The 27,626-nt window shown below is 36.0% G+C and overlaps 1 protein-coding gene across 3 annotated transcripts in view; it reads left to right on the forward strand.

Annotated features, from left to right (window-relative positions):
- The window catches only part of CNST (consortin, connexin sorting protein), a 52,934-nt gene that overhangs the window by 2,125 nt on the left and 23,183 nt on the right, over positions 1-27,626 (forward strand). For 2 of the 3 annotated variants that reach the window (XM_075748829.1, XM_075748831.1), the window contains exons 3-5: positions 12,866-13,300; positions 21,103-21,308; positions 25,038-25,068. In XM_075748829.1, the coding sequence (XP_075604944.1) occupies positions 12,916-13,300; positions 21,103-21,308; positions 25,038-25,068 (622 nt within the window). In that variant the 5' untranslated portion in view covers positions 12,866-12,915. The remainder of the gene's footprint in view (positions 1-12,865; positions 13,301-21,102; positions 21,309-25,037; positions 25,069-27,626) is intronic. The other variant, XM_075748830.1, reaches the window with a different exon arrangement.

Here is a 27,626-nt window from a genome sequence, read left to right on the forward strand (position 1 = left end):
TTTTATACATCTCTTTGTTTAGAAGTTACAATGCAAAAAGTTGATTAATACATTAAAGTGTATTCCAAGGATATTTGAACATTTATTTTTAAGTTAATGGGTGATTGTGGCATATATTTTCTAGTTTAATCCAGCTATTGCCACACGCAAATATTAAATTTATAGTCTTGCCTCATAGAGCTTCGTGTCTTTGTAGTTTACATGCATTGTTGGGTGCTCTGAAATTATTGTTTCCACCTAATTATTGTTTTTTGAAATAAATCAGAGAAGGAATCAAAAGAGTTACCTGTTTGATTGGATTCCAGTATATGCTTGAACCAAAAGAACTCATTAGTTGTATGGGTCAAAAAGATCAGTAAAGACGTATTTTTCTTCTTAGTAGTTCTAAATGTCTTGTACACTTACTTTTATTTGGCTTCATTTAAAGTTTATTTTTTAAGGTAATATTAAAGCATTAGTCCTTTAGTATTATTTTGCTATGTATTAACCACCTCTGTATTAGCCACAGTAAATATCAACAAACATTTCTAAGTAAGAGGGGAAAATTGCAGTACTACATACATCTTGATCTCAGTTTTTTAAACTCTTATGCTTGTACTTAAAATTAAGTACAAATTCAGTAGAATTCCCGTCTTGCACAAAAAAAATCCCAAGAGGTACATGAATGGAAATTTGCAGGATCATAATTTTTCTTATCCTGATAGTGATACTTATCATTACAGTCTCCTGTTTGGCTCAAAATACGGATTAAGTCTGTTAGTATACAACCGTTTCAGAAACTCTTTATCTTTCTGTTTTATTCACCATATCCCATTTTATCGTTAACTCCTTGTAAAATTTAATCTTAAGATTTACTCTAATATTGATTGTTCTTTTTTTTAAATTATGCATATATTGAAAGGTTTACTTGTTATGCCATTATCATTTTCACTTATTTTATTCAGCATAATTTAATAAACTTGTAGTAATACTTTGGATGGTGACCAAGGAAAATAGTAGGAGGAGTGGTAAGAGTGCTGTAGGCACTGTGCACTCAGGAAAATACTCTCTAGGAAGAAATAGTTTTTAAAACTCAATCGGAGAGTAGCCTCATTCTTTTGTCCTATTCCTTTGTCGTTGCTGTCCCCCACTCCAAGCCCAAGGATTGAAGTAGCATTTAATCCTATGCACAATTTGGTTTGAGATCCAGTAAGTTTGCCATCTGTGGGTTATATTGGACGTCTTCCTTCTAAGTGAAAATTGGTCTTTATAATGAGGTCAGCAATTTTGTATTTAGAGCCACTACGCTCTGTAAACCTTAACTTACTGCTATTCTATGTGTGATCTGTTGACAATGAAAAATGGCTGGACACTTGGATTTGGAGGGAGGGTGTGTGGAGCTTTTTTGCTGTTTGGCCAAGCTATTAGTAGTAAGGGAAATAAGAACCCAAGGTTCCTTGGAAGCCTGCCTGCTCCATGAGACAGTGTAGCTTGCAGCCTCACGCTGAAAACCTGATTAATAGGGAATTACTGTCCGTTAAAGGTGGGCTAGATCAATTGTGCGGATCACTGGAGAGTGAGTGCTCAGGTACCCATTAAGTGAAGCTATCGAGTTAGTTCTCCTTTGAGATTCTTTCTGAGCGCTAGGTGTATGGTCTTATATGTTAATATAAGCTTATTGGAAAAAAAATTATGTTAAACCACTCCTCCTTTGCTATTTTTCTGTTTAATAGGAAAGCATTTTCACACCAGGTGCAGATTGACTTTGCAGCCATACAAACACTGCAGCAAAGTTCACAGCTGACAAAAGAGCCATTCAGCACAAAAAACCCCATTTTTAAATGAGCTGATGCCTTGAATTCTGTCCCTACTGATGATAACAACAGTGTCCACATCTTATTTTTCCTTATAATGAACACTAAGCAGCAATATTTTTGAGGTTTTCAGTGCAGAGGCAAAGGGTTCTGTAGTGTGAAGACCGTTGCATAAGCTGTGTATTGTAAAGCATTTTGGCAGAGGTACAAACTTTCTCACTCTGTGCTATATCTGTTTTGTGTATACAGAGAAACTCAGTCCCTAGGGCTATCAATCTGGCATCTTTCATCAGCACTAAATTTACTGCAAATATTTTTTGTGTGCATACAAATAAAAGCGCTGTTAAACCTTTGTGGACAGGAGTAAAAACGTTGAAATAGGTGCATCTTCTGTTTGCTTGTCTCAGAATCATGGAATTCTTCATGGAATTCTGATGAGCGCATTCTGCTGACTGTCAAATTCACTCAGCCTGTGTTTGTGTGTATATCTTGTCATGTCTTTATTTTGAATGCTTTGGCAATGTTATCTTGCTCAAGAGCTTGTCACACTAGATTTTTTTTTTTTACACTTTTTAACTTATTTTTCTACTTACTGTGTAACTGATGTCTTTGAAAAAGTGTAGATGAGAAATAATGTTAGTGTCAAATATTTCTGTAGGCAAATTTTGGTGTGCTGCTTGCTTTTTAGGAACAGAGTTGCTGAGGAGCATGAAGTTTTTTCTGCTGTTGTTCCAATACACCTCTCCATCTGTCCAAACTGAATTACTAACATGTGGCCTCATAATGTCATCTTTAACACTGCCTTTCTCTGTCCATGGGATTCATTTAAGTTACTTGTTTGATTTTGTTTGGAAAAATAACATTACACAGCAGGGCAAATTGAGTTTAATTCAAAATAACTTTGGGATTTAGAAAAAAACACACACAAAACCTAATCCTGATATTTGTTCTATCTTTGTAATATGAGCACGTTCGGAAGATTTTTAGGTTCATTGATAAATATGTCATTGAAATAATATGGAAATTTGTAGTGTACATTTTGGAGGTTCTTTCCTAATGGTTAAAACTTGGAATTTTGTGTGCTTTTAGCCTGAAAGGGAAGGCATGATGATCTTATCACTTCAGACCAACATTTCAGCTGGACCTGCATCACAGTTCAGGTGTTGTTCATTCTGTTGTTACAGTGTTACAGTTGACTAATGGTAAAATAGACATATTGGGGCACATCTGTCTTGAAACTTACAAGTTTGTAAGTTCAATAATATTTTGGCATCTTCCTCTATTCATGTCTTTATAAAATAAAGTGACATTCACAGTGCAGAGCTTACACATTTGATCTCAGAAAGATTTTATGACAGCTGTCATATAAAATTACCTTTTGTGCAATGTTGTTTTGGTAGCTGCTTAGTTTCTTATCTGGATTTCTTTCTCTTATGGAAGATGATTAAAATCTACTATTTTAGCATTGAAATATGACATCATTAGTGCAAGGAGAAATGGTAGTTGTTCAATGTCTCTCTAGCCTGTAAATCTCCTCCTGTCTTGTCGTTTAAACTATCTTGGTTTGGGTTTTAAGTGAAATTAGTTTTTACAGTCTTACAGCACTGATGCTAGGTTTTACTAATGTTTGTGACATTTGGGACTTTCTAATGGAAAGATTTTATTTTTTTTTAATAGAAACTACTACTTAAAGTGGCCTTGATAATAAGTTTTCTGCAAAACTGATCTAAAACAAATTAGATATCTGTTTATAGGCTCAGATATTACAAACATACATTCAAATTCTAATAGAGAAACTGATAACTGTGTGCTTCAGAAAACCTCTCCAAGATCTATTAATCAAAAGTATGTGTAAATTATTAGAGACACCATCTATTTACACAATTAGAGCTGAAATGAATTACCTTAATAACTTCCTATTGGAAAGGGGAGAGTTGAAACAGCACTCAAGGCTAAATTCACCACTAGGTTTAAGTGGTCGCAGCTTCACTAACTTCAATTAAGTTACACCAGTGATTAATATTTGGGGGATTGTGATTCGTTTAACATAGCCCTCTTTTGGTTTATATGTGATTGAGTTCTCTCATGTATTTAAGGGCAAAAAACTTGACCAAATTAAGTGTCTGTTTTGTACCTCTTTACAGTTCCTTGTATGGTCCCCCTTACCAAAATATCTATTTCATGATCTTTTTAATGTATTCATCTTTGTTACATCCCTGTGAAATAAAGCAGTATTTTGTAGTTAAGAAATGCATTAAAGATGATGTAACAGTTTGACTGACTTCATGGAGGAGGTTCAGAGCAAAGAAAGGATTTGATCTCAGTCATTTGTATCTGACACTGAATAATGTAGAAACTGGACCATCCTTCCCTTCTGAAATATGAAACCAACTGATGCAACATTTTGGTGGAGCTGCTGGATATTCTAATTTTCTAACGATGACAATTATTGAAGCTCTAACAATTAGCTCTGTTCTTAATTAACCTTCTGGTTGGACCTGCAGGTTTGATAACAAAGGGACCGCAAGTATGTAATACTTGTTTCATAAATTTTATGGACAGATTTCCATTCTATTTGTGGTTGCTTCTGGCCTTGATAGGATTTAGGACCTAACTGAATATTTTGACCATGCTAATTTTCTTTGTATTGATGAGGGCTATAAAACTTGCTCCTCCTTCAGGTGTAAATTATGGAATTAAATCTCACTATGAAATTCAACTGTCAGAAAATCTTGAACGCTGTTGTTTCTTTAGATAGGCAATTTTTAAATAATTGCTTCATTCTTCTTGCATCTCCATTTCAAGGGACTGTATTCTGTCATTCCTGCCTTTTCATATATGTTTAAAGTTGTTACCTGAGATCATCAGGGATTTTAGATCATTGTTCATTTTTTAGCTACCTCTTATGAGGTGGTAGGATGTATCAGTTTCTCAGGTCCCAGTAAAGGTTTGGATAAGAGTGAGCTGATTAGTTCTCAAAAATATTCTGTAGTGATTTGCAAGATTCCCCGCCCCCATAAGAAAAAAACCTACCCATCCTAGAAAAGATGCATAAATTTGTCTAGTAGGAAGTTTTTAATTTTTGTTATACTTTGTAACCAAACTTGTGCACCTGAAGTGTAACAACAATCTGGGAGGTCTTCAATTAGAAGGAAAATATAAAAATAAAAAAAGGCAAATTACTTTTCCTCATAAGACTTAAAAGGAGATTGGTGCATCCCAAGGCAGGACCAGTTACTCATAGGTTATTCTTGACCAGTGTTTGTCTAGACTGTTTATAAAAGTGCTGCAGTGATGAGAGTTTTCCATCCTCCTAACGCTGCCTTTCTACCCCTACCTGGGATAGTTTCTGGTGTTTTGCTGCAGACAAGAACGAAAAATGAACATATCAAATGGTGAGGTCCCCTTTTATTCTTTTACCATTCAGTGAAATTTGTCCTAGTCAAGCTTGAAACCCAAAACTTCAGATACTTGGGGGACTGATCACGTGTGTTTTGAGTGCTGAAAAAGAGTTTGTTTGTGTGAAATTTTTGGGCTGAACTTTGTTGTATGTTCTAATAAAAGATACTGTTTGTTCCCAGACAAACTTCTTGTATTTGGCTGCTGACTGAAACATATTTTTATAGTAATTTTAAATGTGGAAGAGTAGATTATGCCTGGCAGTATATGTTTATCATTGCTTATTAAAGCTGTGAATAAGCAGTATGACTAGGAAGCTTAGAAGTTGAAAATAGCATGTGGAACTTCCTCTCAAAACCTCACCATTCCTGTTGTTTATAGATGTAAAGATCATCGTGCCTTTAAGTGCCACTGCCACTTGAGAAATGTCACTTCAATGTCAGAAAGCGCCAAACCACCAAAGCGTTCCTTCTCAGATGTTTTTGTAAATTCAGTGAAATTAGATAAACCACTTCTGCATCTGAATACTTCTTGAAGGACAGCACACTTAACGCTTTTGAAGAGACAGACCTCCTAAACCTTCTGACACAGAAGAAAACACTTATAAAGATATTTTTACCCCTAGTACTTTATTTCAAAGCCAAACATAGGGTAAACTGAACAGTCAGGAGGATGTTAATGAGATTCTGTCATAGCAAGGCTATCCAGTAATGGGATTGTGTGTAAGACTATCTTGTGAAATGATAACCTGCTAATGAGTCCATGCTATAAGACTGCACAACAGCATGGTAATTTTTTCCTGCAGAGATATCAGGTTGGATAATGGAAGTGTACACATAAATATTTTTATTTCCCTTTCTTTAGGAACAGCAGCATTCGAACCATTAAGTGTTGCACATAAAACACAACGCAGAGCAGAGTTCTCTGCTAGCTGGAAGTGGTCTGGCTTTGTGAGATGATTATAGCTAAATGAATTGGCTACCTTTATCTGCTGTCTCTTTCCTTCTGCAGCAAATTGTGGGATGGTCAAGTACATCTTCAACAACTAGTATTTTTCTCGGGTTTTTATTTGTTAGTTTTTTGTTTGGTTTTTTTTCTTGGCTGTGGTGAGGCAAGGGCCCTCTGAAGCAATCTGGTGATAATATTCTAGGTTTCTTTATGTATATCTTGGCTTCCACATCAGCAGAAACAAACAGTTGTAGAGAAATTGCACTTGTACTTTCTCAAAAAAACATACGGATTTTTTATTAGGTCCCGTAACAGCATAGTAGGCATTGTCCTACTTCTTGCAAGCTAATGAACTTGTAATGGTATGTTGTATGTAGTTTTTAGATAGTGCCATGTAGCTACTCTGTCATCTAGAGTTTCCTTTCCATCCCTGCATCTTTGTTTTGATAGTAAATTAATTGTTCATAAAATGAGATCAATATTCTTCCTTGTATGTGGAAGTTAACATGCAATAATAAGAATTTGCAGTACATGTTTTGATTTTTATATGGCCATGATAGTTTTTGTGTTGGTTTGTATTAATTTGTAAAGGATTATTTATCAATATGAAATGAGATACTAACATTTAAATGTGGTCTTGTAATGTAACTTTGCACCAGCTATCAGGAAGATCAACAGATTTATTATTTTTAAGAAATATATGGGTTAGGTTTAGTCATTCTTTAAATTTCAGAGTTTCTATAGTTTTTTTTGTTCTAGTGGTAGAAGCACCAACTCTGTAAAGATAATGGTTTTAAAAAAAATCATTTCCTTTTCACAGAATCAGCATGATTTTTTTCTTTAGGACTTGTGAAGCTGCTTGTATTTTAAAAAAAAAAAAGAAAAAGACAACAAAACCTCTGCAACAATAAAGAAAATTACATTCCCTTAATTCTAGGTACTACCTATTTTTTACCTGTCCTTAAGCCTGAGACTTGCTTAATTTCTTCTTTAAAAGGATGGGGATTCCACAACATATCTAGACAGCCTCTTTCTTTTTTTTTATATGGCAACTTTTTCTAGGCTGAATAACTCTTACCACATGTAATGCTGTCTCTTCCTCTCTAAAACTCTTACCTCACTGTAATCTAGGATCTTTTATTTGTGTACATCTTGTTTTGTGTATATTGTGCACAAAACAAAAATACATGGCTGTAATTGACTAGTGTCTGGTAGAACATAATGAATTCTCTTGTGTCTGTAACACTTGCTGTATTATATCTCAGGAGAAAAAAAAAACATTTGGACTTGTTGCCAGTTTTCTGTTTGGTATCTCTTTATGAGATGTTTTTCATCAGAACAGAATGGGTGGTTAATCCTTTTTTCATATAGATGTGCTTCATTTATTCTAAAAGATAAAATGTGTTCTATTTGTCTCAATGAATTTCATGTTACTCCTTTTGGAGTACTTATTGCTACAATTAATTTTGAACTAAATCATCAGAAATACTTATGACAGCTTTTAACTGCAGATATTATATAGCTATTGTGTTTTATCATCAAAGTTAATGAAAAGATTGAGTAGAAGCAACACTGGGAACCAATCTGAAATGCCTGTTCAATTTGAATATAACAATATAGTTGATATAATGGGGAAACTGACTCTCAAAGAATTAAAAGACTTAAGTCTCTCTAATTAATAGAGAATAATTAAGTAGCATGAGAATGAGAGAGGGGAAAATAGTGTCTTTGGCAGAGGAGCTATATGAAGGCAGTCAAATGGAATAAAAAATTACTTGCCATAAACTTTTTGAATGTTAGAACCTTTTTAGCCTTTTGCCAGTAGATATGGTGTTATGGTCTTGATCTGTTCTGTAAGATACTTCTGAGATCAGTAAATGAAATACTATGCTACATGTTCAGTAAACATTCACAAAACCACCAGCTTTCCAAGAAAGAGGAGCTGTGTTAGTATGAGGGTTTGGGGGAGGGAGGGTGTTGTTTGTGGGTTTGGTTTGGGTTTTTTTTAATGCCCTCTTCAAATTTCAGCTGTGTCAGGTCAGGAAAGATCCCAGTTCTTCCCTTTTTTTCAGAATACAATCCAAACAACTGTATTTAAGCTTATGTTTCCTTAGTAAAGATAGAGGGAAGAAAGGCTTAGTACACACACAAAAATGAGCAACTAAAAGAGTTGTTGAAATTATATGAAGTACATGAAAGAGAACACTGAATTTTTAAAATTAAATTGACTTAAAACAGAAGTACCATAATATTTTTGTAATGTACATACTGGTTTTCCCAAAACAAACATATAATTATTTTTTTCAATACAGACTTTGTCTTTTAGCCACTTGGCAAGTATTTTCCGTCTTATTTTTGATTTGTGCTATAATCACCATGACTGTATATGCCAATTGCATGAATCTGTGTAACTGGAACTGAAACACTTTCATTCATCAGCACCTTTTAACAAAGGTCAGCACAGTTCTACTCAGTGTTAGATTTTATTTCAATTTTGGGCAGTCAGTGAAGGGAGTAAAGATGTGCCTAGGAAGAAAGAAACATTTTCTCTTAATATGTTTTTTGTGTGTACAATTAATTTCAATGGCAAAACAGTAAATACAGTAACTGCACGTTAATAGTCTGTTAAATATAGTTCAAATCAGTAGTGATTTTAATTCCATTTTTGTTTATAAATAAGTGTTTGTACTTGTGTTTTTAGACACAGCTAAAGTTCATTCTCACAGGATTTAGCTTTGCTCTGGTACCTGCCTGGTGCCTTGGTAAAGTCAAAAGGAATAGCAGATAGCAACATTGAAAACCAGGAAGGAAAAAAAGTTTCATATGGGGAAAAAAAATTAAAATCTTTTTAAAAGATCAAGGCCAAGACTGTTCTAAACTCTTTAAACTAGCTCTTTCTGGATTTTCATTCTCTAAGAAATCATAAGGATTGTAACAAGGAATAGATTTTTCAGGGCTACTTTTATTTGGAGAAATACTGAATTTCAAACAATAAACCAAGACATGTTGATCTGTGCTAGCTGAGAGGCTGGAGAGCTTCTGCAGCTAGAGAGGGACTATCGTTTTAGCCACATGTTAAAAGGAAATGAGTTGTTATTTTTCTATCAAAATGTTAGCTTCCTGTACAGAAAATATCACTTGTCGAAAGCATCTTTTCCTCATTTTGCACAATCTAATAGGAAACACCTTGTTCAAATGCATTCATGTTTCTGTTTCACTGTGATAACTGTTGAAAGGATAAACTGTTGTCTACTGATAGAAGCAAGAGAGTGATGGTAGGACATCCTGATTTATAATTCTGTTAAAACTAGTTCCTTGTTGGCTTTGGGTAATTTACTTCAACCTCTTTTCTTTGATATATTATGTAATCTATGAGCCAGGGAGGGCAGCAATAGTTATTATTTCATATGTTAGGAAGATTAAGAAATGAACCTTTTAAGTTTAACATGGTGTTTGGGATTTTTTTTTAATGATTTAAAACAGTTACCATCAATAAATCAACATAACTATAGCATGGGTGTCTGAAAATAGTATCTTCTAGTTCTGATTCTTGCTGGTCTAATTAAGTTCTGTCCTTTCAACCTTTTGTTTTGTGTTTAACTCTGAGAGAAAAGGGCTTGATTAAAGAGCATCCTTCTAATGAACAGATGCATTCTCCAGATACGTATCTCCTCTAGTTCCCTTCTTTGTCTTTCTAGTGCTCAAGGAAAGCCAAATCTCTTTCTTGGTTGGCAAAGGAAAATATGACTTGCGTCTCTAGTGTACAATTCATTATTCTTCTAGAATAGAATATTTCAAAGAATCATAGAATTGTTTAGGTTGGAAAAGATCCTTAAGATCATTGAGTTCAACCATAAACCTAGAACTTCCAAGTCCATCACTAAACCGTGTCCCTAAGCACCACATCTACACATCTTTTAAATACCTCCAGGCATGGTGACTCAACCATTTCCCTGGGCAGCCTGCTCAAATGCTTGACAACCCTTTTGGTGAAGAAACTTTTCCCAATACCCAATCTAAACCTCCCTTGGTGCAACTTGAGGCCATTTCTTGTCATCCTATTGCTTGTTACTTGGGTGAAGAGACCAATACCCACCTCGCTACAACCTCCTCTCAATGATCGTCTAGTCCAACTGCCTGACCAATTCAGGGCTGACCAAAAGTTAAAGCATGTTTTTAAGGGCATTGTCCAGATGCCCCCTAAACACTGTCAAGCTTGGGGCATTGATCACCTTTCCAGGAAGCCTGTTCCAGTGTTTGACCACCCTCTCAGTAAACAAATGCTTCCTAACATCCACTCTGAACTTGCCCTGGTGCAGCTTATATGTTATAGGATAGGCAGTATTTTATGTTAGACTGGTATGGCTGGAAATAGTTAACAAGTTCTTCAGGTTGGAAGCAGAGATGGAGTTGTCCTAGTTGGTGCTGACCTTTGATTTTGTGTTGCAAAACCACAAAAGGTGGTGGTGGTGGCTTCTCTCTGCATGCTTTCCTGGAACTCCTAGAACATTCTTCTTGACAATACTGGCAGACAGTCCTTGTAACCTCCCCTGGCATATGCCTTTTCAATTCCTCATCTTTACAGACCATGTGTAAATTGAAGTGTTATTTAAGGGTAGGTGTAGCTGCCCAGGTCTTGCCACTCCTGTAAAACCAGTAGAACAGTATTTGATGGAGGGGCCCAGGAATACCTGAGTGGAGAATTAAACTTTTAGCTAAGAAGGGGTAACATTAATATGCTTCCTGGCAACTGTTAGTTCAGCAAAATTTATGTCGGCTTAAGAATAAAATCTTTAGAAATAAGCTCTTCAGGAATGCTAACAAAAAATATTTTGGGACAGGTATAGAAGGCAGTCACAGAGGGTCAGAATAATTGAAAGTAGTGAAGAAAGCAGAGTGGACAATTAAGAAGAGTTAATGCTGTAAAGTCTCTACTGACTGTGCACCCTAACAGTTAGCATAGATGGTCAGCAGCGATTGCAGTAGCTGGTATGCATATGAGCACAGGATAGTTTCTGTGCTGTTGTCTTCACCTCAGCGGTCCTGCATCCTTCCTTTTCATTCCCTCCTAATCACACAAATGGAAAAAGAAATTGAAGAAAACTTTAGCGTTTCCTTAGATCATATCTGCATACACATCTGACTTGAGAACTTGGTGTCTGAGTGAGTCCTTGATAAAAGGAACATATGATTTACACCTGGTTTTCCCCCTCATACTTTAATTTTTAATATGAACATTTTAATAAAGAATATTTTAAACCTTAGCAAATTTTCCCTTCATGATGTGGCCTGTATCTAATTAACGATCCCACCATTCACAGTCATAGAATCATAGGACGGTTAACATTGGAGGGAACCTCTGGAGATTGTCCAGCTGGGTGGTCCCCGATGTGTATTGGTGCCTGGGATCATTCCTTCCCAGAAGCAAGACTTTGCATTTCCCCTTGTTGAACTGTGTGATGTTCTTGTCAGCCCGTTTCTGCAGCCTGTCGAAGTCCCTGCGAATGGCAGCACAACCATCTGGTGTATTATCTGCAGACTTGCTGAGGGTTGTCTCTGTCCATTGTCCGTATCATTAGTGAAGACATTAAACAGTACTGGCCTCACTGTCAGCCCCTGGATGCACACCACTAGTGACTGGCCTCTGGCTAGACTTCATCTGGCTGATCACAACACTCTGGGCCCAGCTGTTCAGACAGTTTTCAGTCCACGGAACACCATGGGTGAAGACAGGTTTCCTAAAATGCCTTTTCATTTTAAAGAAAGGCTAGGAAGCTTCTGTAGGAGGCTTGTCTAAGCTCTTGTATAATACAAGAGTGCTTGCTGATTTTTGGCTTTGCTATTTAAAATATGTGAGCTAAATCTAATGAGATGTACATAATCGAGCTGTATTTCATCTATATAGTTGCTAAGTTAAACCAGCAGTATTGCCATGCTTCTAAGAGCTAAAGATAGGATCTGAGACAACAACAGTCCTTTGTAAGTACCGTATAACTCTGCTGCTAAGAGTTACCCTTTTTTTCCTGTAAATATGCATCTAATTGCAGCATTGATTAGAGTTGCATGTTCACAAAAAGGGAAAATTGACCCCTGCTGAGAGTAGGTGGGGGATTAGGTTTTTTTATTAACAAACCATCTGTTTCTGTGTATACTGAAGACATGTTGAATGTTTTCTTGAAAATAAAGTGACAAATCTGAGGTTCTACTTGCATCTAATTCTTGTAACAGTTAATCTATCTGCATATTTGGTGTGATACCATCGCTGACAGAATTAAAAGTTGTTCTGCTTTTATTCCTCACTGGTTTATTTTTATTTCAGGCAAACTATGATCTTATGTGACAAGAATGCTTTTGTTTTAGCCATGGATTTAAAGGGGGTGGTGGTTTCTGTTTATCTTTTTGTTTTTCTTGTTACCTCAGCTGTAACACTGTGAGCACTGCTGTAAAGATCAGCTATGCTATTGGTCAGGTAACTGGATAAATTGGATAAAAATACAACTTTATAGACTTTTTTTTGAATTTAGATATGCTTTGTTTTAAGACTTACAATGGGGCAATGAATTACTGTTTGAAAGAATTTCCCTATACTGTATCACTTTAAACTGTATCACTTGGCTAATGTGATTCTTTGGCTGGCATTAAGTACAAGGGTATTTATCCATTATATTATTATATCCATTATAATATAAATATCATAAATGCTTTTTTCTGGTTTTATATTTTAGGTCTAAAAATATTTGGAGGGAGATTAAGTGGTTCAACAAGTAACGCTCTAATGGATGACAGAGAATTTCCACCAAATGATCTACAAATAGACTCAAAGGACAGTCTTCCTGCTGACTATAGGGTGGAAAGTTTGGCATCTCATTTGGTTTCTTCAGCTGACGAAAATGAAAATCCACTTGACAATGATGGGAATGAGGTTCTGACCAGTAGTAGCATTGCTATGGGACAACAGGATAAAGGTGAGCAGGACAGCATCAATAATAATGAGAATATGGACAGTGGAGACTGTACCCCAAGCTGTAAGGAAGGTGAGACTGAGAGATCTGCAAATGTCCATATGGACCCCCAGCTGGAGGAAAAGCCTATTACAGAAAAACAGCCAGGTGGAAAAAGAAGTCCAAGAAACAAGAGAAGCTCCAGTAAAAAATCTAAAGGTACTTTATAAAAAAAAAATTTTGTTCTGTTTACTTAAAATAAGGACACTGTAGTTCCAATCTGTGAACTAATAAGAAATATATATTTCAGTTGTCATACTAATTATTTTTTAAATTTCACTAAAGTGTTTTTTTGTTGGTTTTTTTTTTCTGAACTGTTAATAGTCATAAATTAGATTCAATTCTAGATGTGTTTTCACCTTCTGTATTTCAATATTGGTTCCAATATTGGCTATGTAGCAAATGGAACATATCAAGGAAGCAGAAGTAGAAGGAGGTGCAGAGTTTTTCAGTACGGAAATTGGGCTGACTTCCAAATCAGAATAGTGAGAAATTCAGGCAATATGAGTCTGTTCATTTGAACATTGTGTTTGAGTGAAAGATTTTGGTGTCTTGATCCAGTGTCAAGATTTGAAATCTTGGTATGAGTACCAAGTAGCTTGATCTTGGCCTGCTATTGTCAGAATTTTCTTACATTTTTCAAAGCTTAATAGATAGCCTTAGAGTATGCATTTTGGGTAATGATCTGTTCAACAAATGCTTTTCTACCAATTTCTTTTGCATATGAATTGGATAAGGAAAATGTAAATGTTTATTACATGTTCTTATTTGACATGCTTCTTCCCTTTTTGAATGAGTGGGATTTGTCTGAACAACACAATGTGTTATTATATTAGGTTTTTGCCATAAATCATAAAGCTCATGTCTCATAGTGCTGCAAACATATTAATTAAAATCAGTGTGTTTCATCGCATAGGTACCTTTGAAAGTTGCTTGGAACAACTGAATCATGCCTGCTTTTTTTTTTCCCCCCATGTATTTTTTTTTTCATCTAAAGACTGAGAAGGTAGGGAATTTGGCTACTTAAAATAGTTTTAAAATACAGTTTTCCTGCTAAATGGCAAGTCTTCTATGGCCTGATCTGAAAACTGCTAATGATCTTAAGGGATTAAAAAATAGGTAAAGAAAGGAAAGGAATGAAGCCTTACATTCCATATCTTGTACTTTTAGGCAAAATCTAGAAGAGAAAAATTGTATTTTCTAGTAGAGATAAGAGCATCCTGAAATCTGTCATTATAGGGAGAATGAGTTCTTATTAAATGATGCAGAAAGTCATTAAGTATATATTTCAACTGTAGATTTAATGTTTTAAATAGAAGAAAAGACTTAATTAAAACAAGAGATTGACAGAAGTAATTGAGAACCAGTCATCTGTATGACAGGAATAACAAAAAAAACAAGTTGATGAAATGTGATACAGACGTGTGGACAGAAGTATCTGAAGCACGATGAGAGCAGGAAAAGGAGAAATTCACCCAAACACTGAAAGTTAAACTTTGCCTATATTCTCTCTCCGTTAGTTTATATCCTTGTTGATAAATGCAATCAACTGATGCAGAAGTACCACAAAACGAGCTGTGCACAGTAGATGGCAATTTTACAGCAAAAAGCAAAAAGCTGAAATATAGAAAATTTCATGGAAAAATCTAGAGATGTAAAAAACCCACAACAGAGAACATCCTGCCTGCAAAACACTTTTAAGAGTTTTGTTGAATTCCTGTGAACAAACTCTTACTACTTTATTAATAAGGAACCTTGACTGTTACAGAAAGAAGGCCAAAATATAAAATTACATTTTGTGTCCCATTGCTTATGGGCTACTTTACATTTAGCTATTTAGATATTCTCACATGATGGTTCTCTTCTTTTCACACAATGCAGTGCCTGTGTCACAATTTCTTGATATTACAAATATCTTTATTTTAGTGAAAATCTTCCTTTTAATTTTCAACATTAGCTATTTTAAACAATTCCTGAGTATCCCTCTACATAAAAGAAAGCTAGTTTGGTTCTTGTCTTTATACCAACCTAGAGATAAAGGAGAGAGAATGATCAAATCAGAGTGGAAGATCCCTGAATGGGTGACAGCAGAGCATCACACAAGCAAGCTGGAATCACAAACTAAATACTTGTATGGCATGTATGATGGTGATATTATTTTAATTTTTATTTTTTACTATTGAGAAATCATGGGTGAGTAGCTTTGACTCATAGCTAAAGAAGAGTTTTATGAATCTTCTTCTCTTTCCCTCTAAGCAAACGTGTTCGGGTCACTGTTGAATGTTGCCATTCTGGAAAAAGATGATATTTGACTTAAAGCATGTTGTTCTTATTCCTTCTCTTGCTAGTGACTAAAGCAATCAACTTGAAGTATGGAAAATGACATTTTACTTATTTTTGTTTATTCAGGACTAGCTCAATAGAAGACTAGTGAACATTAGAGAAGCCAGTCTTCCATTCTGGACATATGTTTTTACTTTAGAAGAAAGAGCAAGTACTCACACTTGCAATGCATTTGAAACCCTCTAAATTTTTGCTTATAAAGCATAAACAGTTACAAATATTTTACTATTATTATTTCTGTATATGCTTGCAATACGTTGGAGCTAGAATTACCCTAGCTCCTTGTGGTGAGTTGACCCTGGCTGAGGGCCAGGTGCCCACCAGAGCCGCTCTATCACTCCCCTCTTTCATTAGGTACAATGAAAAAAAACTTCCGGGTTGAGATAAGGACAGGGAGGGATCATTCTCTAATTATCATCACGAGCAAAACAGACCGAACTTAGAAAGGGAATTTATCTTATTTATTACTAAGCAAAACAGAGTAGAGGAATGAGAAATAAAATCAAATCTTAAAAACACCTCCCCCACCCCTCCCATCTTCCCAGGCTCAACTTCACTCCCGGCTTCAACCTCCGCCCCCCCCCCAGCGGCACAGGGGGACGGGGAGTGGGGGTTACGGTCAGTTCATCACGCGGTGTTTCTGCCGCTTCTTCATCCTCAGGGGGAGGACTCATCGTTCCCCTGCTCCAGCGTGGGGTCCCTCTCACGGGAGACAGTCCTTCACGAACTTCTCCAACGTGAGTCTCCTCCACGGGGAGCAGACTGCTCCAGCGTGGGTCCCCCGCGGGGTCACAAGTCCTGTCAGCAAACCTGCTCTGGCGTGGGCTCCTCTCTCCACGGATCCACAGGTCCTGCCAGGAGCTTGCTCCAGTGCGGGCTTCCCACGGGGTCACAGCCTCCTTCAGGTGCCTCCACCTGCTCCGGCGTGGGGTCCTCCATGGGCTTCAGGTGGAATCGCTACACCCCCTCATCCTCCCTCCATGGGCTGCAGGGGGACAGCCTGCTTCACCATGGTCTTCACCACGGGCTGCAGGGGAATCTTGCTCCGGCGCCTGGAGCACCTCCTCCCCCTCCTTCTGCACTGACCTTGGTGTCTGCAGATGTTCTTACATCTTCTCACTCCTCTCTCTGGCTGCAAAAGCTCTAACTGGTTTTTTCCTTCTTAAATGTGTTATCACAGAGGCGCTGATTGGCTTGGCCTTGGCCAGCGGCGGGTCCGTCTTGGAGCCGGCTGACATTGGCTCTGTCAGACACAGGGGAAGCTTCTAGCAGCTTCTCACAGAAGCCACTCCTGTAGCCCCCCCCCGCTACCAAAACCTTGCCACACAAAACCAACACACTCCTACAGTCAGTAGACTTGGATGCAAGATTAAGAATCGCTATATCTGGTTGAAGATTCACCTAGTTCAATATCCTTCCTCTGACAGTGGCCAATAGAGGATGGGTAGGTAAGGGAATAAGGATAAGGCCAAGAGGTGGTGATTTGTTCGTGTGCTCTCCTTGTGATCAGCAATTGCCCATTCAGGACTTCCCCAAGTGGGAATTGATAGACTGTAATAACTTACAGTGAGTTTGTCACCTGACTTGCAGTTGTTTTTTGAGTCCATTTCGGTGTCCTGGAGTAAGTAGTTCCAAGATTTGACCTATGCATTGTTTGAAGAAGCACCTCCTTTTAGCTGTCTTGATGCTGCAGTAGACTTATTAACAAGTCTATAGCTTCCAGATCACAAATTTCTCTCACATTCTTTTTGTATACTAATAATAGTTTTGAATAGACTATGATTCTGTCTCTTTAAGGAGGACACTGGTGATCAAAGAAATGATGTAAATTTAAATTGACACATTAAAAGTTTGGCAATTCTTCATACTTGGATTCCTTGTAATGAATCGTACTAACTTTAGTGCAGTAGAGATAGTGATTCATGAAATGTCATCTGCTTCAATGTATTTTTGTAAATGTGGACTTCAAATTATCCCTGCTCTCTGAAAATAATTTCATCTTCTTCCAAAAGATCAGCCCTGGCAAAACTAGTGACTTAATATTGTAAAATCACACCCTTAACATAGCATAGCATGGTAACCTGCACTTAATCTTTTTTCTGTGTTGCAGTTCAAGTCTGCAACATACGCTTTTCCTGTAAATTATTCAACTTATTTCTTGAAGCAGCTTGGAGGTGGGGGAAGAAAGTGGAGTGGTTGGGATGGATTTTGTGTTGCACCAAATGAAATATATGAATATAAACTGGTCAAATTATATGAAAAATCAAGCAATGTTATTTTATTTAGGGTTCTGCAAGATTTTGAGCTTGCTCAGTTACAGTTCTATCTTTACTGCCAACACTCCTGTCTTAAAACCTCCTCTTAAAAATGAAATATTTTTTTAAATACTTGCTAGTCTTTTCTTTCTTTTTCTTTTTTTACAGTTCTTGAATGAATCAGTTTGAAGCAGCTTTCTGACATTGAGTACCAAAGAATGTTTAAAAAAAGATTACCATATGTTTTCTGTACTAGAAACTTCTGTTACTGGTGACTTAAGCTAATATTACTGAATGTGAAAATTAAAATTCAATTAAAAAACAGAGGAAAATATCTATAATTTTGATAGCTTTATTTGATAGCACATGCTCATACTTGCACCTCTGACTCATTCTCAGACAGGTGGGAAGAGCTTCTTAATTTCATACATTTGCAGTACTGATAAAAAAAGGTGAGACATATTGAAAAATGTGTTTGCCATTTTTATTCACAAGGTCTGTCAAAATTGGAACTTTTTGCAAACATGGGGCTGCTTCTGTGAACTCTTAGGGAAATTTTGAGGAAGCTTTCTTCTCCCCATGTTTTAGGGAACATTGGCACACCTAGCTGAGCATAGATGTCAGTTGAAACCTCTCTGAGTCTGGCAGAGCAGAAACTTGAACTGAGCTCTCTGCCATGTTCTAGTGAGTGCTCTGGCCATTGGAAAGTTGATATCTTCTGTGTTTTTTCACATTTATTGAATTGTCCCATTCTAGTATGGAACAAGATGTTTTTTAAATATCAATGCTTTGCAAAGTGAAAAAACTTAATCATTGCTTCTTAAAATATCAGAAATATATGTAAGATACCAGTCTTTAGTAAAATAAAGAATCTGCTTTGGAAAGTAAGATCGATTGATTCCAGGAAAAAGCAGTGTTGTGTGCCCTTTTCAAGAACATGGAGAAAAAAAATAAAAATAGGGATCTTATTTCATCATAAAGGTGTTATGGGCTAGCATCACTAGGTGTTACTACCTCAAGAAAAGTTCTTGGTTATAGTGCTACTAAAGCACAAATACTGTCTTGTGTTTAAAATAGAACAAGGTAGAATTAACCTGAATGGCTGTAAGGCATTCCTTCAGAATCAGGGAGAAATTTCAGGGCAAAATTTGATTCCAAGTGACAGCTCAATTATATGTAGGAATAATATGCAGTTTAGAAACTATGTGTTAGCAACAGTACCACAGTAACATGCAAATGAAGGTTTTTCATGATAGTTGCTATTGAGCATGTTTCAATCAACGTTCATGTTTTGATATGACAGGTGATTATTAACTGCTTAATAAAGTGCAGTTTGATGTTGTTTAGTTGTTGGGGTTTTTTTCTAATAGAAAAGGTTTGCCAGAACATGTGGGCCCCCTTTTCTGGTTTCATGATCCTGTGCTGAACAGAAAGCTGTAGGTTTTTTAAAGACAGCCTTAGTTCCATCTCTAAAAGTACTTCCTGGTTTGAATCTTGCATCCAGTTATGTCTCTTGCTGCTTTTGGCCCACAGCAAAGCCAAATACATATTGGAAAAGCAGAAGCACACATTAATATTGAAAAAGCAATGTTAAGTTGCACCCATATTTTGTCTGTCAATAAGCTGTGTGAAAATAGCCACCCACAGAGATTATTAGTACTCCTGACCTGGCTAGTTTACTTAATAAAGAGTTTAAAATTACAAAAAAAAAAAGAACAGTGGAGCCTTTAGTGGACAAGCTAATGCCTTTCTTAAGCCCTAAATCTTAAACCTGAATCATCACTATAGGGTTTCAGTTGCAGTGAATGCAAGGGGGTCTGAAATGCGCTGAGTGCCCAAGCTATATAAACAAAGTGTCGTGGTTACTTGAAACAGAGCCCCCCACCTGTCCTGCTTTTAAATGATACATGATTTTCAGAAAATGGGTGTAGTTGGGGAAGAACATACTCATCATAACTTGAGTTTATAAAAGTTTATTGTGCACATTTCAGTGGCCAAATTCTCTAAATTGTTTTTAAAAGATATGGGATTATTTTTTTACAAGTTCAGTCCTATGTAAATGTATCAAGTTCAATGTTGTTTTATGGAAAAAAAGATGTTCATGATTTGGTGGAGTAAACTCTAGTTTTCTGATTACTCCTAAGACTGTGTTATAGGAAGCCATCATTTATTGCTTTTATTCTCTCATTTCTGTAAGAAACCAGTCTAGTCTGTATATGGGTAGTTGATTTCTCCCACTATTACTGTCTGCTCTACACTTCTTCCCTAATCTCATTTAACGTTTCCTGAAAACTATCACATTCGTGATAAACAATATACTACCAATGTTGCATTTCTAACAATAAAATGTGGGATTTGCACCCAGAAAGTTTTTCCTGTAATATTTTTATACTGTTATGATTTACATTATCCTTCATATATCTTGCCAGTCCTCCACCTGCATGTCTGACTTTTTTCACTTCTGTAAAATTGGAGACAAGCAACAGTGGACTGCCAGCGAATGTACCATGGAGAACCTAGTTTTCTGCCTAGCCAGAAGTTGTGGAGGCTAAATTCAGTTTACACGCCCTTGTGTCATTATTACCAACATAGAGAGATCACCACTACTGGCTCATTCCCTGGCCTCGCAAATAAACTGTCCAACTATCTGGGGGGTGGGGGAGGGTCTTCCTTTTCACTCAGCAGGACGTTTTCCCTGGACATCCATCCCCCACAATAGAATCCCCCCTCTGTCATCAGCTGCTTCTTTCTATCCTTTAAGATCCTTTCATCACTGTGAGGAGCCACTGTGTTATCAGCTGAAGAACAGGTCAAATTGTCCTTCCTTCCTTCCTTCCTGGGACTTCTCCCTCTACAAGCTCCTTGGCAGGAGTGAAGTGACCGAGAACCTCATTCACACTCTCCTCGCCTACCTTGTTTTTACCCTTTTTGAGCAGAACTGTGTTGCTTTCTGCCTCTGCTGTATTACAGTTTGGTCTTAACATAGAAGTTTGTCCATTTGGATCCAAGTATTGATTTTTTTTAGCTGAAACTGTAACATCAGTCACAACACTTTTTATTTTAGGTCATCCTGGTCTCTTATTAATAACTCTGTAGAACAGTTTAGACTAGGTGGGGTATTTTTGCCCCAAGTTAAAGTCAGGTCCCAGTTAGAAGTTACTGCATTTTTTCATACTGGTGAGCTGACACTGAGACAGACCTATCAATCACAACTAATTTTGACAAGACCAGTATTTTTTTTACTTGCAGGGATGTTATTTAAGATACTAGGTTTTTATTCATAGTTTTTGTATTTAAATTTCCTAACAAAGCAACTTGACATATTTTTTTGAATCCTAACCTAAGTACTTGCTCTTTTTAAAGGAGTTCCTACAGTGGGAACCACAGCAATCAAGGAGGAAAATACTCTTATTACAGATACAGATTCTGTACATACTGAAGGTGCTGTTGAAGCAAATGAAAACTTTCACCAAAAAGAACAAAACCAAACGCTGCAGTCCCTTTTCTCTTTGCTCCGTGAAGAGGTTGAGCAGATGGATTCAAAGATACTGCCCTTGTGTCTCCATCAGGTACTTCCTATGATTCTGCAGTGTTGCACACTATTTTGTTTTTATTTGAGACCTTTATTCATGAGGAAAAAATCCATTAATTCAACATATGCCAATATTCATACCTGGACTGGGTATTTTGATGTATGAACAGGTGGTCAAGGCAAATATCTCCTCTAAGGTCTTCTAATATATGTTAAATTATAAATTGCCTTGAAAGTGTATTTTGCAGTTAAAGGAATCTCTTAAGGACGGGTTTTCTAGTTTTCCAAATGATAAAATTCTAGTTTGGCAGGAAGATTTAGGAAAATCACTCTTCAGCATACCTTAAATGTGGTTTGTAAGACACTGGTATAGGTATAAGACAGTCGATGTCTAAATAACATTTTAAATCTGGAATTATTTTTACTGTTGCAGACTTCTTTCTAGCATGAATTTAATGCATGAATGCTAAGATTCAAGGTTTCTTAGTGTATACTTTTTTATAGCACAGTAGCCACACCTGCAAGACCAAAGGAAATACTGGTGTGATTTGAAAAAACAATCTTTTTTTACTAACTGGCCAGTATGTTTTTCTTTCTGGAGATCATGATGCAAGATGGCTATGTTGATAGGACTTCACACAGTATTAATATATAGTTTAGTTGTGTCAGACTAACAGTGGACTAGAAGACTTTTTGTTTGACTATAGTGTCTAATATAGGCTACATATATACATACTATACAGTGTCTGATTTGGCTTGTTTGCATTATCTTTATTGTGAAAAATTGGGTGATTGTGATATTTTAAATTCTAAACTGTGATGACACTCCTGCATTCTTATTGTCTTTGATATATATCAGCAATTATATTTGAGAAAGAGGTTTCTCTTTAGTATTGCAAATTATAGATAATTTATATTTGACATAGATTTTTTTATTCATGTTTTTCTAATCTGGTTTTGAGTGAAGGTATTTCATATCGTTCCTTAACTTATTTGAAACTTAGCATTAGGGTTGACCATTCGTACTTTTAGCTATGCTGAATTTGGTGGTCATTCATGAGTCAGTGCAAAGGTCTGCTTTGGAAAACAACACAGGGGCAAAAACTTCCAAACGCTTCACAAACATTAAGGAGTGTCATTGAACATGATGGAGGTGAAATTTGTTTGCTGCTTTTTAAATGATGAAGCCAAACCCTAAGGGTAATAACCTTTTGAAAGTCATACAGGAACTGTGGCAGAACTGAGAACAGAAACTGCATTTCCAGATTCAAACACGTAATCAAACACCATCTCTTTTTTTCTAAGAAATAGCAAGTGATTTGTAATGGAGTGTTTGAAAGAAAGCTAACAACTTACAAGGATCATAATGCACTTTTTAATCTGGGGAAAAAATAAAGCATTTTAAAGATAGCATTCATGTTTTCATGTAAAGTGAGTCAATTAAGAATTTTTTTTCCTTTTCCAGTGAATTAACCTATCATCTTTATTTTTTTCAGATTGCTAATACAGCCTGCCAGTAACTTTCTTTTATGCCAAGTCTATCAAATACTCTTCTATCACATTCGCTTTTTATTCTGAATGACAAAATTCAATGTAAAATTAAGAACTATGTCAGATGTTCTGGAGTATTAACAATCTGCATTGTTAGTGGGAAGCCTATATTAAATATTTAAAGGCTGTGGTATATAAGGGGCTGTTCTAAGGGTTAATTTTTAATTAAAATAGGATGAAATTTTTTGCTGTTTTGAATGGGATTCATGTGATTTGTTTAGTACTTGTTACAGAATCTAAGAAGTACTTATGTATAAAACATAGATACAGAGCTTTGGCAGCTCCAGAAATCCTTAGGAGACTACTGTGGATAGCAGACAAAATGTGCAAATAAAGAACCTTAGAAGTCACTTACGAATTCTCTTTTGGAGGTACTGGGCTTAGAATGGTCTAGTGGTTAGTAATAAGACTGAGAGCCAGGAATACGCAACTTGTAATCTAGATTTCTCTGTCAAGTTGCTGGGGGTTTTTTGAGCAATCATCTTTAGACTTTTGTAAAAGTGCCCACTTGTTAAGCCCTTCAAATTATGAGTGCCTAAATTGATATACCCCAAAGATTTTGAGACGGAATGTTTGTGTGCTCCCACAGAAGGCATTGGAGTATCAGTATGAGGTGTCTTAACCTGAATGTTCAGGTATCAGGGTACCTGCAATTACTGGACATGCTTTGCAAGCGCGGCCCTTGCCACACCATGCATGGCAAATAGGAAGACTGCCAGCCTTTGCAGTCCCTGAAGATTGATTAGGTAGTGCTTGTAAAGGTCACTGATACTGTAGAGTTCTGTGGAACAAAATATTTTTACTTCTGAGGTTTACATTTTTTGTATTTTACTCCATTTACAAACAAAGCCATCAGTATTCCTCAGCTTTCTAGGAGAGCCTGCCCCGTTTCCTAGCAAGCACAAATCAGTTTTTGTTGTGACAAATCTCAAAGTTTATTTGTCAACAGAGAGGAATTAGAAGAAAAATATTTTGGTTACCACTGTAGCTTTTCTATACAGTGTTACACCTTTTCCTTTCCAGCTCTATTTTTTTCTATAATAATCCCCACCCCCAACTCAGAGTCAAAGGGAAGTTCTGATTCTGATTAGAAACATGCTCATTTTCTGACTGTCTTTGGATACTTGTTTTCTCTGAGCTGGTTGCATGGACTCTAGTACAATGGTGTCTTTGCCCTTTTAGTCCAAGAAATAATCCTTTATTCCACTTCTGTGGGGGAAAAAAACCTACAAAACCAAACAACCCAAAACTGATACCTTTACTTCACAGACAAAGTGTTTTTTCTACCTGGCATCTCCACTTTTCTTCTGGAAGTTCTGCCGCTTCCATGCGTGTAATGTTCAAATAGCTAATTGAAATTGCTTTGAAATAGCTGATTGAAAGTAAAAGCATCACAAGGAAGAGGATAGTAAATCTATTTCAGTACTTTGCAGTTAAAGTATGTAGCTTTGATATAGCAGTAACTTGGTATACTGGAACATAATTTTCTCTTACATTTGCATGCCCGTGTTCTTTGTTTATACACGGTTTCTCAGTGTATGAACCCTGGGTGAGCATAGATTTACTGTTCAGTTTTGCAGTGATCTGTTAAAGATCGTCATTGTAAAATTACCCAGCCAGGGTGAAGTTGTTTTTTAAGATGTTGCAGCTAGACATCTTGAATGCTTAGACATAGAGAATCCTTGTTCAATTCCTAGCCATTGGCTGAGATGGCAGCTGTTACAGCAGCATTTAATGTCAGCTTACACATTTTATTAAGCTGGAAGTGCTAGAGACTGACTTAGGTGTTCGAGTATTTTATATGTAGCCTGTTTTATGTTTGATTTCCCTGGTCCTCAGTAACTGCTTTGGACTTTGGAATTATTTTTGTTCTCTATATTAAACCTCCTTAGCACTTTGAGCTCTAAATGCAACAAGGAAAGTTTGCTTATTTCTTGTGTCAAGTCCCTGGTATTTCTTTGTTTGAACATATCTGTATTAATTCAATATCCATCTAAGAGAACAAGTCTTGAAGAATTGTGATTTTTACGTGTTTTTTTTCAATGATCATCTTTGGCAGAGCTGTCTTGTTACAAATCCAGTTTTAATTGTTCTGTTCTAAACTAAATATGAACATGCAAAACAGCTGTTTAAAACAATGATAAAAAGTTCATATAATAGCTTTACTACTCATGAAAATTATAGAATCCTAATTTTTCTTTTTTCACTTTTGCAGATAGCTGAGACATATTTTCAAGAGGAGGAATGTATCCTTTTCCTTGTAGAAATTCTTCTGCTATATTAAAATAATCTGGCATGATAAAACATAAAAGACAAATGCTTTACCATTGACTCACAGTTTTTGGGTAAGTGTTAGAAAGAAGAGAACAGCCATAATTTACTCATGAGTGAATATGCAATATGCTAGCAAGTTCTTAATCAGACAGCTGGATTATGAGTTAAGTAATAAATCCACTTCCAAAAGCTGTACTGATACAATCATTAGTAGTTGTACACAAGCAAAGAAGTAAAAAAATATTTTTGAAGAACTTCTGGTTTTGTAGGATAAGTTCTGTTCTAAGTATTAGTAAATGGGCATATGTCCAATCTAGATAGGGTATGTATTCTATTGTATCACATGGGGCACTGCTATAGTAAGAATGAAATTATCACAACAGTTGATTAGAATATGTACTACAAGTATCTAGATTAGAATAAAAATACCAAACACACTGAGCTAAGGGAGATCAGCAACCTGCAAACAATAGCAACATGTTCTTTGGCAAATGCCAATTAGTCAAAACTGTATCAAGGTAGTTTGAGAAACTGTTGTAGGAAACTATGCGTAATTGCTTCTGGGAACAGCTAGTTCAATGGTCCAGGTTATTTTGATCTGTAGATAATACAAATTAGTTTGGTCAAAAAGTTGTAACAGTTGAACTGCTGCTAATTGCTCTGATAAATGTCAGTAATTGTGGGAAAAAATAATCGTATTAAACCTTAAAGTAAAACTATTTTTAGAAAATGTGGACTGGGTTTTCCTCTGGTTGCTTTTAAAGGAAAATGATCAGACTATAAAAAGAAGAGGCAAGAGCGGTAAGCCCTTAAGGTATATGTGATTCACTAAGGTGTGTCATAAAATACAAAATCTGTGCATACAGATTATTTCTTTATTATGTCATTTGTTTCAAACAAAATACAGCAAATAGGCAATTATAATGGTTAAATAACAAAGCATAAGAAACCTGGAAAGGTATCCTTGAAACCTAACTAAATTGTATTAGTCTGTAGTGTAAAACCAGAGAAATAACTGTCGCAATATTATAAAAGCAATGTATTAAAGAAAAGATCTATCACTGTCTTAGAAGACTGTACTTCTGCCTTAGTCATGCTAATTTGAAAGTTTCCATCAGAAAATCCAAAATATACAGCACAAATTAAAGGCATGGAAAAATTCTGTGGTAAATTATCGCTCTGCAGGGGGAAATACAGTAAATTTAAAATGCATTCAACAGTATGATAGAAAGACAGTTTCTTTTTCATAGAAGCTGCTTTAATTGAAGGGCACTGCATTTAAAGCTGAACAAAGGAAATTTTTTTTAACGCAGTGTACACCTGATGTGTGGAATTCAACGCCACTATATAATACATATTTATGAAGGATATCTCCTCTGTACTTGCAACCATCAGTTTCCTGAGGTTAATAAAGAACTTACTTGATCATGTTGCACTGTGTTAATTATCCATGACAGACATTTTAATTCATCCAGTGTAGAACTTCATATTAAAAATAATTCAGATTTTGTTGCTGTAATCCTTTAAGGCTATCTTTCTGATCTGTAATTCTGTTTCTAGTAACAGATTTCTTGAAGGCAGGGAATATTCTTTCCATTAATATTGTTGTTCATAAGCCGTGCTATGTATATGTTGCATGAGGCTAACAAGAATAACAAGTACTGGTTGTGTTTTCGTAATAATTACTCCAGTGTTTTAATTAGCATGAATAATGGAAAATATTTTTTCTATATTACTAAGAACCTCATTCACCGTACTTCTATCCTCATTGCACTGTAGAATTAAGTTTAAAATAGCTGGCAAAACATGGCTTTAACAGAACAACTAAGAATTCTGGCTTGACGGAACCAGAATTAACCTGACTAATACAAATATATAACTATCAGTATACACTTGTGAATATATTGGTAACCCTGAGGGAGGTGAAAGAGCTCTTCATATAGAAGAAAAGTAAGCAGAATCATGGGAAGGAAGACAAAAGATGAACTCAGCTGTTCAACAGTGTCATATACAATGGTTGAAAATAGGGAGGGTATTTTTTGAAAGTTTGAGTTGGGGAAATTTTTTAAATACTGTCTCCAGCTGGTCAGTAGAAAGGAGCCATATTTTCAGTTAGTTATGGTTATTGATATATAATTGTATTTCTTGAGAGATACATACTGGTATTTGTATAATTGTTTTGCTTTTCATTTCCCAGAGATTTCATTTTCTGATAAGAGTTGTCAGCATAATAATATTTTGCTTGTTTCTTTTCTAGAAGAACTTTTGTTGGACTTAAGGCATGTGGGAAGAGGTAACTGCTGTAGAGAAGAGCGTTTTCATTTTTGGAATTTTTCTCAACTTATTTTACTTCTTGCTTGCTGTGTTCATGTCTGCTATTATTTTCTTCCTTGCACAGAAATTTGGATGCTAGCCTTTATTCATTTTGATTCACTTATGTCAAATTCCAGGTACATAATGATTGCCTTTTCAAATATGGTGCCAAATATAAATAGATCATAATATGTCCATATATGTGTGCATTTTTCTT

Source organism: Balearica regulorum, chromosome 3 (assembly GCF_011004875.1).
Source record: "Balearica regulorum gibbericeps isolate bBalReg1 chromosome 3, bBalReg1.pri, whole genome shotgun sequence".
In the NCBI taxonomy this organism is placed as follows: Eukaryota; Metazoa; Chordata; class Aves; order Gruiformes; family Gruidae; genus Balearica; species Balearica regulorum.